The sequence below is a fragment of the Drosophila willistoni genome, chromosome 3R, assembly GCF_018902025.1.
Source record: "Drosophila willistoni isolate 14030-0811.24 chromosome 3R, UCI_dwil_1.1, whole genome shotgun sequence".
Lineage (NCBI taxonomy): Eukaryota > Metazoa > Arthropoda > Insecta > Diptera > Drosophilidae > Drosophila > Drosophila willistoni.
The window spans coordinates 25,446,003-25,462,836 of NC_061086.1; the positions used below are offsets into that span (position 1 = coordinate 25,446,003).

The 16,834-nt window shown below is 45.1% G+C and overlaps 2 protein-coding genes across 5 annotated transcripts; one reads left to right on the forward strand and one right to left on the reverse strand.

The window, feature by feature from the left end:
- The first annotated feature begins 92 nt into the window (after window positions 1-92).
- Window positions 93-1,523, forward strand: LOC6647161 (vacuolar protein sorting-associated protein 72 homolog). The gene is made up of 4 exons (XM_002069855.4): window positions 93-305; window positions 363-495; window positions 557-863; window positions 928-1,523. Exons 1-4 carry the CDS (start codon window positions 172-174, stop codon window positions 1,407-1,409), a joined length of 1,056 nt encoding a protein of 351 aa, XP_002069891.1. The 5' UTR covers window positions 93-171; the 3' UTR covers window positions 1,410-1,523.
- On the reverse strand, window positions 1,412-15,757 carry LOC6647160 (protein unc-80 homolog). Of its 4 annotated transcripts, none has more exons than XM_023178224.2 (28): window positions 15,712-15,757; window positions 14,680-14,979; window positions 14,097-14,123; window positions 13,837-13,857; window positions 13,446-13,781; window positions 12,941-13,384; window positions 12,556-12,875; window positions 12,302-12,495; window positions 12,053-12,240; window positions 11,719-11,831; window positions 11,485-11,502; window positions 11,037-11,181; window positions 10,542-10,980; window positions 10,284-10,481; window positions 9,421-9,706; window positions 9,251-9,353; window positions 8,570-9,187; window positions 7,643-8,513; window positions 7,283-7,581; window positions 7,053-7,231; window positions 6,421-6,994; window positions 5,760-6,314; window positions 5,401-5,704; window positions 4,398-5,347; window positions 2,866-4,329; window positions 2,638-2,806; window positions 1,929-2,587; window positions 1,412-1,866 (listed from the first exon to the last, which is right to left on the reverse strand). In XM_023178224.2, exons 2-28 carry the CDS (start codon window positions 14,968-14,970, stop codon window positions 1,624-1,626), a joined length of 10,008 nt encoding a protein of 3,335 aa, XP_023033992.1. In that variant the 5' UTR covers window positions 14,971-14,979; window positions 15,712-15,757; the 3' UTR covers window positions 1,412-1,623. The 4 variants fall into 4 exon arrangements, with proteins under 4 accessions (XP_023033992.1, XP_023033991.1, XP_046869627.1 ...); XM_023178223.2 differs by having other exon boundaries at window positions 9,248-9,353; window positions 9,421-9,763; window positions 11,037-11,190; XM_047013671.1 differs by lacking the exon at window positions 11,485-11,502 and having other exon boundaries at window positions 1,929-2,578; window positions 11,037-11,190.
- Window positions 15,758-16,834: the final 1,077 nt, after the last annotated feature.

Sequence of the window (16,834 nt, forward strand, 5' to 3'; positions counted from 1 at the left end):
AAGTTGTTTTTAAGAAGTTGGCAGCCTCAAAACCAGTAACTCGTTACAAGTAACGAGTCAATGCACACTCGTCACTAATGCGCTTTGTATTTGTTTGTTTGCAAAAATTAAGAAATTGTTATTTGTTTTTTTTAATAAATTGAGTTGAATTAAAAGTGGTTAGACTAACAAATGGCTGCATCGCGGTCTAGGCGTAATAATGCTGGCAATAAAATAGCCAAATTGCTGGATGAGGAAGAGGAAGATGACTTTTACAAGACGTCCTATGGCGGCTTTCAGGACGAGGAAGAGGACAAGGAATATATGTGAGTATGGCAAATTTAAAACTATTCTTACCTTACTAATAATCGTTTACTTTACAGTCAAAAGGATGAAGAAGAGGATGTTGTGGACTCGGATTTTAGTATCGATGAACAGGATGAACCAGTGTCCGACCAGGAAGAAGCACCCGAAAAGAAGCGTAAACGTGGTGGAGTCAACACTAAAGCTTATAAAGTGAGTCCAACTAAAGTGAAATTGATCTCTCAGTGGTTTAATGAATGTTTCTATGAAAAAGGAAACTAAACCTGCTCCAACAACGAAAAAAGAAGCAAAATCAGTAGCCGCTCTGCATAAGAAACGTCCTGGAGCTGGTGTGACCAAACGGCGAGTGCGTCCCCGCTTTACAATACTTGACTCAGGTCGAAAATCTATACGCACATCCACAGCCATTAAGACACAGGCCACAAAAATCCGATTAAAGGAGCTGGACGATGCTCGTAAGCGTAAGAAAAAGAAGGTGCGTGTGGAGGATTATATGCCCACGCAGGAGGAGCTACTGGAGGAGGCCAAGATAACTGAAGAGGAGAACATCAAGTCATTGGGTTAGATGCCTGTCTGTTTGTATGTCTCTCTTTATTTTAAATCGATTGATTTTCTCGTTTTTAGAGAAATTTCAAAAAATGGAACTGGAGAAGAAAAAGACTCGTCCCACAAAGCGTGTGTTTACTGGCGCAACGATACACTATCATTCGATGACGATGCCTGTGATGCGTAAACCCACACGTGGCACCACTCTGCCCCATGATCCCAACGATCCGGAATCCAAATGCGAGCGTACATTTGTCACATTAGAGAATGACTTCAATGACAAGGTCTTTAAAACGATTTTCCGACCCAAACTGAAGCCAAAAAGCAGCAATGGCATTTGTCCCATCACCAGATTGCCGGCACGCTATTTTGATCCGGTTACGCAGCAGCCCTATTATAGTATACAAGCGTTTAAGATTCTACGCGAGGCCTATTACATGCAACTGGAGGGCAACAGCTCGTCGCATGCGGATCAGCCTGAAATGGCCAAGTGGTTGGAATGGCGCAAAATGATTAAAGAGAATCGACAGAAATCCCAAATGCCCAGCAAGAATGGCTAGAATTCGAACGGCTACCAAGTTAATTTATTAGTTTCCTACAATACGAATAACTACTACTACCCTTACTATATCCAAATGCCAATACAAAATGCGAATTTTCACTATAAAACTTAACATTCTCAACTATTCCATAACACTTGATGCATGCCCAAGCTAAAGGATTCTTTGCTTTGGGCATTTACAATTCGTAGGCTCGGTCGCCGTTCTGTGATTGTTAAATAAGCGTGTCTTCGTCCTGCCCCTCGAACACCATCAAAAGTGAGTGTTGTGAGGGCGAACGACCCAATGTGAGGCCGCCCAAGGATCCGTCTGGTGAGAGTAGTCCTGTCTGTAGGCTGTTGTTGTCGCGGTATCCCGAAGTGGATGAAGTTTGTGAGACGGAATCCCAGGATATTTCACCGATTGCCTTGGGTTGCGCCGCCTGTGCCGCAGGTTCCTCCTGTGAAAGCGAAGTTACCTTAAAGAAAAATATTTATGCTGAATAAGTAAGAAAAAATTCTATCTATATTTCTAGCTTACAATGCTTGGCGGTTCCATAGGTGTGAGTCGACTGCGTTTTAGACGGAAGGTTTTACGGCTGGCCGCCTTGGAACGCTGCAGACGTGAGCGTGTATGATCTCCTCCAGAGCTATCCTCTGCGGGACTCTCAGGGGAGAGGGGTGTTGTGGAGGTTTCGCCGGAAGAGTGTCGGAATTCCACGGATGACACAAAACGTAGTTTGGGCGGCTGCGCTTTGAATGGAGCCTGTTGCAACGACTGCGAATGAGAGAGTTGGGCGGGCAGTACAGCTGATCCAGCTGCAGAGGTTCCCTGACCCGATCCACAGGGTGTGGCCCCAACTAGAGTGGGTGCCGATCCGGCCTCTGGCCCCTCGCCACTGTGACTTTCACTCGTCGTGGTATGATGATCGCGTCCAGTGGAACTGCTGGACAGAGATTCACGTGGAGGATGCAATGTCTGCTGGGAGAGGGTATCACTGGGCGTGCATATGCCGCCTGAACCACTGCGGGAATCGATGGGAGCAGCCGAAACATGAGAATGAGTGGCCTGTCCGGTTGTGGTTCCGGTAAATATCGAGATTAGCGATGGCCTCTGCTGGGATTTGTGAGGATCTGCCACACTGGTGGCCGCTGGAGTGTCACTTTTCTTTTGCTCCGAGCTTTCGCGATCTGTGGAAACTACAGCAACATAAGCTTAGAACGGAAAATCTTAAATTGCAGTTACTAACCATAACGCTTCTCCTCCAACTCGTCACGAAGATCTCGCAATTCACGGGCCAATTCCAACAGCAGAGCCCCCTTAGACTTGATGCCCCCTTGCGGAGGAGTTCCGCGTAGACGCTCTCGAATAATGAACTGCATATGTCTCTCGTGATCACCGATGGGCGGTTGGGAAATCTAATCAAAAGAGATCCATTAGAACATAGTTACGTTAAAAGGAAAAGGGTCATAATTACCTTATGCAATATAAACGGCAAAAGCACTATATATAAAGGCGTGCGATGGGTGACGACAAACTCCATGAAGCTCCATAGATCTGGGGCAGCTTCATTGCGTCTACCCAGATCTCTCATGACACGCACAATCCGTGGCCATTCTGTGGATAGACGATTCTCGAAGCAAATGCAGACGATGCGCAGAGCTAAAAAGGCAGCCTGGTAAAGGGATCCGGATATGCGAGCCGGACGTTTGGCATCACGGCTGCCTGTAAAGGTGAGAGATCCCGCACGCAGATCTCCAGTGACTCGATTAATCTGTGATACAGCCTGCCCGGTGCGACCGGCCGGCGGACTCATGGCGTTTAGCACCGAGGTGAGCAAGAAACTAACATCGGTCATCTTTAGATCACCCACATCAGATACTCCGCGACCCGAGCATACCTTCAGACACAGTGGCATAATCAAATGCATTAGAAATCCTTCGGCCTTTTCCTGCGTAGCGAATTCGGCACTGCCACCGCAGATCTGGACCAGCGAAAAGCAGTCCACCGGACTGACCACTTGCAGTGCCACCAATCGCACCACAGCGGAGCAGAAAAAGGCCGGCGGATTCTGAGACATGAGCGCAGCCCCCGCACTGGAGACACCCTCGGGTATACCGGTGCCAGGTTCATTGACAATCAAATTTTGCACCGTACTGATTAGAGTTTTCATCTGCTGCCAGTGGAGCACATAAGAATGCCTAATTATGGTCTCATGAATGCCCTTTAGGAGCCCGGAAGCCGCTTCCCAGTCTGTGTTGCGGCGTATGGATGGTTTCTTTGATATCTTGAGGAATACCTTGTCGATCCTTCGCAAAATGGTGACCAAGGCATTACGGAGAGTATCGTTTGACCATTCGGCACGAGGTAAAACTGCCTGCATGTAGCGCTGCAGTCCCCGGCAGGCCATAGACTCGGGATCATATGGTGATACCTTCAATAGAGAATGGGCGATGTCAGCCAGCCGTATGTGACACTTGGCATCCAGAACTTCCGTCGGCTTGGTATCACTGGGCAATTTTTTGGCCAATTCCGCAAGGCGGGCCGTCGATTTGGTTAAGAAATCTGCCACAACGGACAAAAGAACATCCCTTGGTCGTCGATATTCGGTGCGTATCATTTCCGAATCCTCAGCCGAGTCCATCATGTTCTTTGTGCGAGCATCTGTCATATATTTCGGATGGGATTCCTCTTCGAAATCCAAACCAGGCGAGCAAGGTGGGCCCCGACTGCAATTGCGCTGCGACGAACCTTTGTGCTCAGGACTATTTCGATAGGGTCCATTGTAGCTCTTGGCCAATCCTTCACAATTATGGACCATGGTGCGTATAGCAACTGCCAATTGAAGTATAATATCTCTCTCGGATTTACCTTGCAGGGGTATATAACTGGGTGATTGAATCTGCTGCAAATAGCAGGGCAGAATGGCCTCCAGAATTATCTGCTCGAAAGAACAGAAAATGAATTAACGATCAAGTGTAGTTAGGTATAAGTATTGGTATTACTTACCAACATCTGGTAGCCACGTGTGCTCTCGGCCGAATAGGAAACAACCATGACACAGAGCGTTATGCAATCGAGAACCGTAACATCATCATCTTCGTCATGGTAACAGAAATCGATGGCCTTCAGTGGCTTTGGCTCTTTGACCAGTTCGGCAATATTCAGAGGATCTGGTGATGGATCCTCCAGACTAAGCAATAAATTGAATAGACAACTTGATTGCACTTTGTGGGCCTCTCCGTAGGTGCCATCCTCATCTGTATCCAAAATTGCCGAGACTGAGCCAAACATTTGCAATATAAATGGTTTCCGGTTCAGAAGATAGAACTGTTTCACAGCATACTCGATTGTCGTGGTAATCAACTTGTTTGTCTGATGCAGTGAATAGACCTGCAGCAGTGTGGGCATGATCATGAAATAGCCATTGGTGGAGAATATATTCTTGAAATTGAAGGCCGCATTGATGAAAGTGGCCATCACATAGCGCATTATGCACGAATCCTCGGCATGCAATATGGAGGCACCCGAGAGGACATTCAGGAAGAGTTGGATATCCGCGGAGTAGGCAAAATTGCCAGCCATGGCCTCAAACATACGGGCAATCAATCGCACCCACATGAACTTATGGAGGACATCGAGACCAAGTAAAACTTTGCCGTATTCACCGCCATGATGCAAATCTAAATCGACCTCGAGGGCTTTGCGGGGAAACGAGGGCAGCTTCATAAGCTCCTCGTGCAGGAAGACAACGCGCTGTACCACCATATCGACATTTTTCAGAATTGCCCATGTCAAATGCACTTTGCCGATTTCCACAAATTTCTTGGTCAACTCCTGTTTCTGCAGAGCCAAAAATGATTCGTCTGGACGCATAAGCATAAGTCGCACTTCTGGATACTGGGAACGCTTGAAGAAATACAAATCTCGTATATACCAATTGGGATTGAGGATTTTGTCTGAAAGAAATGAGTCAAGTAGAGTCTTCGATGGGCAAGTCAACTGAACTCACTGCTCTTGTAGTCGACCAGGCAATAGTGACTGGTATTCTTCTCATCAATGGGATAGTAGTCCAGAGCCTCTTTCAATAATTGACAGAATAGAGTATCCTCCTGCACAGGAAACTGTGACGGAATGTTGTAGTCATCATCGGCAGGTCCGTGAACGACAATTTTCTTGGCCGCAGGCACATTGGCTGTTAGCAATATGGAGGCATCGCATTGTTCTTTGCGCAGAATCTGTTTCAGATCCTTAAACATAATGCCATGAACCGAATGAACTACCATCCAGAGCACAGATAAGGCTGAACCCACAAGCTACAAGAGAAGAAACATTTTAGCTTGTGTTACGAAGTTCAATCATTCGAATTACCTCCTGTTTGAGTTCATTGGAAGAGCGCACATAGAACATTATGTAACCAATAATGGAGTTGTACAAGGCAAAGGCCGCCTGCTGTGGCAGTCGTGGAACAAATCTAATTAGATGACGCAACAGCTTGAACATCTGATCCTGGCGATCGCGAGTCAAACGCTCAAACACATAACGCAGAAACAGAGCCGATTCCTCGACCAGGCACACCCAGATCACCTGGTAGGCTATCTCATAGACAGCATTTCCGTCCGATCCAATGGCGGCATCATCCAGACAGCCAACAATCTGCATCACCGACGAGCACAGAACGGAGGGAAACAGCGAATGGGCATGATGGAGATGCGATGACATGCGTGTACCATCGATATCCTCTTCGATTTCATGATCCTCATGCTCCATGCCGGGTTCGTGAGACGCCTGCTGACTGATGGGTATCATGGTGATCAAGAAACTATGACGCTCGGCCCGTTGTTTGTCCCGCTGCTGACGCAAAGCATTTCGTATGGCTTCGGTTTGCTGCATCTTTCGACTCTTTGTGGCCGTCACGAGAGAACGCTGCGAAAAAGAAAAGCCAAAAATGATTATTCTCCATGCGTCCCAATGGAAGTGATGGGATTACAGATTCTACATAACCCAATGTTTCTGCAGCCTTCTCACTCACATGTCTATCCTGATTTAGGGTCACATCCATATCTTTAGTCTGTTGGACTGGCATCCAAGGCGGATCGACCACGGGAAGACTTTCAATGCCAATTTTAGGCGAAGGCAGCGTGAATTCAATGCCACCCGGTGGCACTTTAAAGGTCACATCATGAGCATTCTCCTCCATGCGTGGCCAGACATGAAAACGGCATTTCCACAATACCAAATACCGTTGAATGGCACCAATCCTTATATCCGGATCTTTATGCTTCAATGCTCGTTGCATAATATCAAAGGCAAAGTTCTGAGCCTTCACCGAGCCCATTAGAAAGACTGCGGCACTCGTTGTCGACAAATCATGATTGGTTTCCAAGAGCAGTTCCCAAGCTGCTGGCATTGCCTCAATGACCATCTCTTCGGTCAGGATGACGGCACCTTTTAGCATGGTTGCCAATGGAAAGTGGAATAAGTTTCTGATGTGAACACGTATGAACTTCAGTATGGGTGGCTCCTCTTGCAGCTTCTTCTCCTTCTCCTGGCGAAAGGCTTTGGCAAGTTTTTCAGCCATCTCCAAATCAGGATCGTCGCTTATGCTAAAAAGGGAAATAGATTAGGCTAGGAATCAAAAAAGCAAAGAATTGTTTCACTTACCGATCTTTGCGAGACAAACTGTCTTTGCGTTTTGATGGCGAAGTTTGCGTTGAGCTCTGCTCTGACACTTTTCGCGTCGAACGAGGTCTAGATGAATGTGTTTTGCTAGAACTAATCACCAAAGGTTCCACCGTTGGATGATCTGCATCGAAGGTGAAGCCAAATTCCTCGCCGTAAACCTGAAATGATCCACATTACTTTCTAACTACTTCAAACAGATCTTCGTTTACCTTTCTCGTAGCCTTGATCAGACGCGTACAGGAACGCATGTGACGCTTATAGCAATACGGATGGCAGTAACCCTTGTGAGTGCAATAATAATTGTAACTGGACATTAGATCGATAATTGCTTTCAGCCAGGGCATATTCTTGGCCGTATCATCGTTCTCATTGGAGTCGGTGGGCGATTCGGGTTGCTGATCATCGCTTAGAATGCCCGGCGATTCCTCTCCGCCACTAATCATGCCCTGTTCGGATGTGTCACTGCGATCGGAGAGTGAAGAGACCTTACGTCGGGATTGCATATTAACTGGAATGATAAAAGGCATGTTGATTTATGTAAATTATGATAAGATCGATTTCCTACTTACAATCCGTTTCAATTTCTTTACTGTCTTTTGTATTGCGTCGCAGTTTAAGGGAACGTCGCTTGAAGGATCCGCCCGTGGTTGTGGCTGTGCCACGTCTCAGGAGAAACGGACGTACGGCCGAAGCAGTTGGACGACGAGCCTCTTCCCCCTCTTTGGTTAGGGTGGTGTTGCTACTATTCTCCGACTCGTTGTCCGGTTCGTGTAGGACAAAGGAAATCTTACGTTCCGTTTGCCCAACGCCATCATTGCCAGCTGCTATCGACTGCAGACTCTGGGCCGAGGTCTGTGAATGACCCATGGAACTTAGGGCCATGGACCACCGACGATTTGCCTCACGATATACCTTCTCCCACGGTGCTGGTTTATCCCTGTGCATTAGCTTCGAGGTCTTTGGCAACATAATGTATGTGTCTCGCAGAAAAGCCGTAATCTCGAAGAGCAAAACACATGCTACAAGTTTCAGGGCATGTGGACAATCGTTGCCATGTGGATTCACCGAGGATTCATCAAGGAAGTCTTCTTCTTCATCTTGCTGCAACAATTCACGTTGTTTCTCCGGATCCGTGAGGCTGGCATTGATGGCCTCGTACTGCAGACGTTCGGTGAATAGAATCTCTTCGAGACGAGCACCCACCATTTCCGCCCATTGATGAAACATTTTGCCAGCGGCTCGTTGCAGAATGTGAGTGCGTCTGGCGCTGCTCTGACTGACCTGATGCTTCATCTGATTGATATTTATATTGGCACCCGATGCCCGGTAACTGCCCACGTTCTGTTTCATCCAAGTGGGCCACTGGCCCTTGTTGCACAGATGCACAAAATGGGCACACTCCAGCAGGAAGGTGGCCCTACTGACCAACGGAGCTTGTGGCTATAAAAGGAAATGAACAATGAGCGAATGGATGGCTATAAATTGGGAATAGTTACCAAGTCCAAGACGGCAGCAACTAACTGAGGATCTGGAAATGAGCCAGGGGCACATGTCTCAAGTAGAAAGGACAACCTGAGCATGCCCACACGGACTGGTTCTGTGGGGATCAGTTTACGCTCCTTGAGTATGACCACCTCAGACTCGCGTGGGCCATCGCACATGTCCGAGGAGCTGCGACGACTAAAGTCCGCTGTCTCTTCGATGCCGCCCACTTTCTTTTTGCCCTTTACAATGCCTCCGAAACGGTTTAGCCGCCGTTCAACACGGCGCTTGGCGCGCTGTATGGAACGCCCGATGCCATCGCTTGAGCGACCGCGCTGTATTTTTAGCGAGGCGTGCCTCATGAATGTGGAGGATATCTCGGGATTAAGCGAGCCTATCTCCAGGTCAATGGACGACGCCTCCTTGGGAGTACCGCGAAACCAGCGCACCAAGCCGCTGAGCCGTCCCAGCGAATTGCGTTCAGAGCTGGAAGTGGAATCGGAGAGCAGGGCCCGTTCACTATGCCGCGGTGTCAAAGTGGGTCTAACGCCGGTCGTTCTTCGTCGGAAATTGCTCAACGGCGACTGACTTGTCTTGTAGTGCTCCTCACACGTCTCGGTTTCCAGTAGGCTCTGCAAAAATCAAAACAAACAATTAATAGACCATCAAAGGACTCTCTGAGAGACTCTCACTACAGCGCAGGCGGATGAAGTGCTGCGTTTCTTCAGAAGAAGTCGTCTCTGCGATCGATTGTCATCATTCTGTAGATTCTGTGATACATTCGCCTGGGGTATATGTCTGCAAAGCAAGAAAACAAATAGGAGTGAAAAGAAATTATTGATTTAAGTCTTTCTCCCCCACTGACCTTATCACTCGCGTTGTCTGGGCTGTGGGACCTTTCTTGTGGGGTCGCGGAGTAACTGCCAAAATACCACTGAGAGCGACCAAACGGAATGGACCACCATGGGCTCCCTTCACATATGTGACCAATTGTCGTATATCTCCATAGAGGGCAATATTTTCGGGTGATTTGAGATCCTTGCTTGCCTCGACAAAACGACTAACCAACGGCTTGAAGACAGCGCCAACAATTTGTCCTTCGGCTCCGCCGCTGCTGCCTCCGCTAAAATTGGTCGAATAGCCACCTTGACCTGGTACGCCGCCAAGATCGTTGTTAACATTTTTATATCCACTCTGACGTTTATGAGCTATATATTCGCATCATCATTTCATACATACATACATACATACATATTTATATATATATATATACATAGACAACGTGGTGTGTTGGGTAAATGGTGAGTGGGTGGGGTACGGAAGGGAAGGACAACAACTCAAAAGCATTAGCACACACTTGTTTCATGCAATTGGAACAAATTATCAAGAGAATCAGTGGCAATGGATGCAAACTGTTGGCCAACGGGCAACGCATAATGTGGCCAATACATAAGTTAATTATGAAAACAAATAAAATTAGAGATATATAATTGTGCACCTAATTTCGAGAGGCATTGCATCCAAGCGTAACTAACTAAATATTAGCCAGCCAGACTGTCGATGGCGGATCTAAGCGAGTGAAAAAAGTTAAAATGTCGACCACTAAAGTTTGCATTAGCCAGTCTAAAATATAGAGAATCTTCGACTGGTTATTGCAAATTTAAGAGGGCAAATTTCTCTAATTTCACTCAACTTGGATCCGCCGATTGCAGCCAGTGTAACACTTACTCAAGGGCGACAACAATGAGCTGGGATCCACACAGAAGGCCAGAAAGGCATGAAAGAAATCAATGAGTTCTGGCAATGGAGATGCCTTCACCATTTCCTGCATAAAACGTTTGGTTCGCTGTCCAGCTTGTCGCAGCATACGTGAAAGTATCTTCTGGCATTGATTACGCAAAAAGTCAGCTGGAGGACCACGAACACCTGTGAAAGAAGTAAGTGTTATTGAAAGTACTTAGCTGATGTCTTTAGTCAATTCAATACCATCATTACAGCCATGCGGACAACCCAGAACTTGAAGAGCTCGTCGTATGATGCTCATGGATATCTCATGGGCATGTTCACCCAACTTCAAAACGCCCATTTCAATTAGCAGCTCACAGATATTGAGACCAGCCTCCAGGACACGCAGTGAGCAGACCAAAGCGGGATCACGCTTAAACACATTACTAATGGCCAACAGGATAATCTCATAGTCGATGCCACCATCACGGGTGATATAGAACGATGAACCCGGAGCCTCGGATTCATCTACGCCCGTGTAATCAATATGCGAGTCTGTGTGAGAGCGTAACATTTGACCGCGATATCGAGTCGAAGTGCTGCCACCGCCAGCACTGCCATTGCCACAACCTCCATTTCCGGTGAGGCCAGCAATGCTGCCGCCATTGCTTAGTGCATCCAACTGGGAATCAATGGAACCCTAAAACAAAGTACAAACAATTAGCTGAAGCCATCTTTAACTATTCAAGTAGTTACTTGTCTCTTCATATAATCCGGCGAAGGCGTTGGCGTGTGCTCGGTGACTGTGATGATCGGATTGCGTGGATAGAAGGCTGTCGAGGATCGTGGTCCCATGCCAGCTTGTGGTTGTTTGGGAGTCTTCGACGATGGTTCGATATATCTGTAAAATCTTTTATATTGTACAAAAAAAATCGATCGATGGAACGATATTGTGTGTCATTAGTTAAAAAACGGCGTGCAGCAAGCTTAACAATAATAGAGGGAGAGAGAGAGGAAGAGGCAGAGTAGATTAAGGGGGAAAATAGTGAAAGGTAAAGTAGTTGCAATTGCGGGTGGTAAGCATAGACACATAGTAAGCAGGCAAAGATTAACTTGGAGGAAAAAGGGGATTAAATTATCCTTGATAAGTTTTGTTGTGTGTGTGAGTGTGAGTGTGTGTTGCATAGAACAAGATAAAACTCACCCGCTATCGAGCAGACAGCTGGTTGTTCATAGTAAAGAATGAATCATAGAATATATACATAGTAATATATATATACGTATAGAGAATTAAAATATTTGAAACAGTTAAGGCATAGATTTTGGTTTTGGAAAATTGTTTTGAAGTGTCAGTTCTTTGTTTCAGTTAAGGCCTGATTGAGATTTTAAAGTCGTATGCTGGCAAAAAGAGTCAAAATGGATAAGCATATGTAAATACCTGAGACTAGGCATGGATTTGCCTTTGATAAGATTGCTGGCTGGTTCCCGTGTAATCATAGATGCAGAACGTGATAGCTTCTTCTCGCCCGTATCCAGACTGCGATGGTATTCCTAAAGGGAAGAACACACAAAAATCTTACTAGAGTGAAAATAAGTGGATGGACAATCATAACAGCCAACTTGAATGAGAACCAACTGACAACTGACTATGAACAACTATTGACTACTAATGACTGGAAGGATAAAGGACTTTTCGGGATGAATAACAACACTTAGAAACAAAATAAACGCGTGCTAACGGCATTTCTGTTAGGATTTGTCTCTTGGCTTACTGCATGCTGCAGTTGAATCTTGCCATTGGCTGAGCTAGTATCGAGGCCTACTTTTTCCAAATTCTTTTCCGATTTTGAGAACATCTTCGTTTCCACAAATGCACGCAGATCGGCCATTTTGACGCGTTTCTTTTTCTCGCTGCCACGACGTTCCGTCGAAGTGGGTGGCGTTTGAGTCTGTGCCTCCTCTGAAAGAGTTAAAGATTATAGAAGATGCTGGAAGTACCACAAGTGAATGTTAATTCTTACCAACTACACTGGTAACTGGAGCTGGTTCTGGTATTTCGATATAGTCCTTGACCACAGAACTACCAGGACTATCTCGGCTATTGCTTCCGGGTCCCTGATAAAGGGAAATTTCTATTTGTGGTATAGGCAGGGAGTTGGAACGTTTGCGCGGCTGATTCAATGTGATGGCCGCTTCCTCGCCTATGTCGCTGAGTCTGTAATTAAATGAAAGGACTTTTAGATATATATACTTCTCCCTTGTAACATATACCAACCGATTGTATAGATATTGGAGACTCCAGAATATGCCCTCCTCTTGCCAATGTGAGATGAAGAGGCAGCGTAAAACGGATACATCCAAAAACGTGGCCGCTGACACATCTGCCTTGACACTGACACTCTCCGATTTATCCGAATCGGATTCTTTCTCTATGGAGGCACTACGTTTCTCTTTCATGGACGCTCCACGCACTAGTTCCTGCTGATCGAATTCAAATTTGGTCGACGGAACCTTTTCTTTATCCCTGGAGTTCATCGATTGACGACTGCCACGACGACTTTGGGATTGCTGCTGCTGTAAGAGGCTAGCATCAGCCTAGCATTAAATAGGGAGAGAAAATGACAGTAATCAATTTTTGATAATTAACACTTGTTACTCACTGTGAAGAATGAATTATCCATTAATTGAGGAGCGGATGGCAATCGAAAAATGACAACACGTTCATCCTCGACGCTGGAAGCTTCCTCTGGTATGGTCTCAGGAAAAGCAAATTCTTTGGGAGAAGAGACCCAAGAGCCCTCCTCATCTCCTTGTCTACCGTATTCAGAAAATCCGCTCTGTGGCGACGGGGAGTCAGCCTTGGGTGACATGGCATCACCTCCGCTCTGTTTGCGAGCAGGAAAGACATCAGTCGAACCCTTGGGCGTTGGTGCACACAGCAAATTCCGTGCCTTGGGCTTCACCGGTGCCGTAAAACACGGTGCGCCTGGTGCACGATTATCCCACATGCCCTGCCACAATTTAATGCCATTCTCAAGTCGAAAATTCTGAAAATCCGACTCCTTCAAATGGTGTATAATGGGAGCAAAAAGATACACAAATAGCTGCAATGGACCAACAAGAGTTAGATTAAGTGTAAAACAAATACTAAGACTTTAAGCTCACCGTAATAGTTGGCACCGAAAACAAATACTGATCTATGGGCTTGCTTTTGGGCTCAGGAAGAGCATCGCCAAGACCCAAATCCTCACCACTCTCATCATCGGCGCATTCTTCGGCCGCATAAAGGAGAATCCATTGCATGGTATACAGTAATTTGGTCTCCACCGGTCCGATCGCCTGCATATCCTTTACCCGATTGTGAAGCAATGCGGCACAGGCATGCATGACATGTGGCAGAGCTCCCTGAAGAAGACGCCAACGCGGAATGGCACCCAAAGCCTTGGTAAGCGGCGGTGAGAGGCCAAATTGTATGTTCTGTACGAGGACCTTTTCGAATGACTGTAAATCAAAGTTATGTGAGAAAGTGTGATACACTGAACCAAACAACACTTACCTTACAAGCCTCTTTAGATTCCTGTTCAGTCGGTCAATGTAAGAATTAAGAATCAAAAGAATTATTAAACATTTCCAATAGACAAACAAAATAGAAATCTTCTAAAGAAACCAAAACGAGAACTCGAGATCTTAATATAAACAGATTTTTCTACTAGTTCTCTCAATGTCAAAATCAAAAGTAAATCGTATTTACATTGAGTTAACGTGCCTTATTATTATAGATATATATAGGATTACGACAAAACATTTATAACTTACATGGTGTCCTGGTGCATGTTGACAAAACTACATTCAGATTCAGACAAATTGCAAAAGATTTACAATAATAATTTGTACAGTTTTGTTATTGTTGGCATTTGTTATACATATGTGTTAGTATTAATAGTAGTAGTAGTAATAAAATTTGGCACTAATGGGACATACGCGTCCATCTCTAGTGAGATAAAAGGCCTAATTCGTAACATACTTTCGGGCGAAAATATTGAGAATATTTGCAGTTCTTTAGGGGCAGGTGACAGTGTTTATTAGTAGAGATAAAAATAAAATATAGATTTTCAAATCAAATGCAAAAACAAAAAACACAAAAGTATATCACATCAAAAGAGAGATAACATCAAAGAATATTTTATTGGACATTTTGGTTGTTGTTGCTGTTAATGTCAATTGTTTTTGTTTTTAGTTCACACCAGATAACAGTCCATCCTTACAACAAAAAGACACGAATAGCGAATTTACAGCAAATGGAAGTTTCATATTGATTTTTGCCTTTTTGGCACTTTAAATTCTGGTATTTGTATTTGGCCCGAATGATTTCTGTGGCATTTTGGCAATGGCTTCTTACCAGACACGTAGATTCGTGCAATTTGCCCAGCTTGGGCCGTATAAAGGGGGCTATTTGACGCCACAGGAACGTTTGCACGGACACGGGCAAGCCCAAGTCCTGCAGGCCATCGTCCTGATCAAAGTCAAAGTCATCGTTGTTATTATTTGTTGCTGTCCCACCACCACCAGCACCGCCCCCGCCGCCGGCATGACTGTTGTTATTCGCCTGGAGGTTGTTATTGTTTGTAGTTGTTGTTGCTCCTGCTCCTGCTGTTGTTGTTGTTGTTGTTGCTGTGGCCGTTGTCACCATGGTGGCCAGCTGGAAAAATGGAAAACGAAATTGAAAGGACACGAACATATGCAACATGTGGTGGCTCATTCATAAAAAAATCTAAGAACCCCCGCCACCAAAAAAAAAAAGAAAAGGGGTAGCACCCAGAGTACGGGGCAACAGGTGTTTGCGTGCGCAGGCTCGACTCTAGGTCAGTGCCATATAGACACTAAAACCTCAGTGGTGGCCTCCACCTCCGCCTCCGCTCCGTTTGCAAACAGCTGTGCATAATGCGAGCATCGCAGAACGCAGACTCCACATCTTTGAACGAGGCGACTGGGTTATAGATACACAGAATTGGGTTTTTTTCGGTATACATGCAGAAAATGGGGCAAAAAATTTTCACAGTCTTATATAATCGGCGGTGCGAAATTTTTGGTTTTTCTTTGCAAATAATTAAAGTGTTTGCCATCTCAGGGCTTAGTGTGATAATTGTTAGTCACCTTTAACACGCACTCAAATCAAACATTACGTTTTATAGTCAGCAATTGGTTTTGGATTGCCTGTGAATTGTGGTGGCCGCACCCACAGACAAATGATGGGTTTGGCTTCTTGGCGTTTAACTAATTGCAGGACATTTTCAACCTACCTCTTCGATGGACACCTACTAAGCGTTGTTTGCTTAGAACTCTCCCATTCTTTCTCGGTGTCTTTAAGTTTGATTTCAATTAAGATATTTTAGCTATTTCTATTTCTCTGAAAATTTTCCTTTGTCTTTACCTTGATTTTTGCTTTCGGCCAGTTTCGATAACTGCTGTTCACTGGTGGACGGTTCGGATGCAACTGAGACAAGCCTCGTTAAATGACGAGCTCTGTTCCTCTCGTCCTCGCTGCGACATTGCGTATACAGGATAATATACATACACAAAGACGCCCTCACTCCAAGTTAAGTATACGCACTGTTCACCCCCGTTTAGAGGGTGTTTTTCTATTCTATGCACAAGGGTAACTACACAACTCCCAACTGGGCACCCTGTTTCTTAACGAGTGCTTTTCGGCTTGGCGAATTTCTACAAATTGATAAGAATTTGCTTTAAGGGTGGATATTGCGTATACGTCCTGTGTTTAGTTAGTAATCTATCATTAAGTATAACATTTTAAGAGGTGTGTGTTTGTTAAAATGTCAATTTATTGAGGACATTTTCCTATACTCATCGAATTTCAAACATTTTGATATATCAACTTTCTCTCGAGCTCATTCCCTTATTTAAGAATGAAATGCGCATTAACCATTGCGCATCTGTATCTGCATGGATACATAGAATCATTTGTTCATCTTTCAGCTGTTTTGATTGAGAACACTCGGATCTTAGCCCAAATAGTCGTTGCTTCAAATTGGGCCAACTACCAACAACAGGTTGGCGGCAAGAAGTGAACCAAAACAATGGCACAGAGGCTGCGCCTGACAACAACAAAAAAAAATCAAACCCAAATAGAGAAATCTCTGTGTGTTAGAGAGAAACATAAGCTTAGAACAAACAGCTGTTGCTGCTGCTGCTGATGTTGCTCTTGTGGAGTGTTAGAAACTGGGTCAAAGTAAAAGAAGGGCCTGTCACACAAAGTCAAGGACATGAACAAGGACAAGGACAATGACGAGCCAACAAAGTTGTTTGGCAATTTTTCATTAAGTAAAAATTTGCCGGAATTTGTAATGACAGGTCAAGCTAGTATTAATGGTCTTATTTTTGCCAAGAATCTGTACATTTTTATAAGGTCCTCCACCTATAGAAATATACATACATCTAAATCGCTATCTCTCTCGCACGCATATAGCTCTGCCTTTTTCTAATTTCGTTTTGTTTTTGTACATTTTTGCTCTGAATACATTTTGTGTATCTGTGTC

Bases quoted from the DNA above. Each gene is read 5' to 3' on its own strand.
- LOC6647161 (XM_002069855.4), top strand. From the start codon at position 172: ATGGCTGCATCGCGGTCTAGGCGTAATAATGCTGGCAATAAAATAGCC. The intron at 306-362 runs GTGAGTATGGCA...TTTACTTTACAG, and splicing joins GAAGAGGACAAGGAATATAT to TCAAAAGGATGAAGAAGAGG. The intron at 496-556 runs GTGAGTCCAACT...TCTATGAAAAAG, and splicing joins TCAACACTAAAGCTTATAAA to GAAACTAAACCTGCTCCAAC.
- LOC6647160 (XM_023178223.2), bottom strand. From the start codon at position 14,970: ATGGTGACAACGGCCACAGCAACAACAACAACAACAACAGCAGGAGCA. The intron at 10,981-11,036 runs GTAACTACTTGA...ACTTTGTTTTAG, and splicing joins CGGATTATATGAAGAGACAA to GGTTCCATTGATTCCCAGTT. The intron at 9,354-9,420 runs GTCAGTGGGGGA...CTTGCTTTGCAG, and splicing joins CAGACAACGCGAGTGATAAG to ACATATACCCCAGGCGAATG.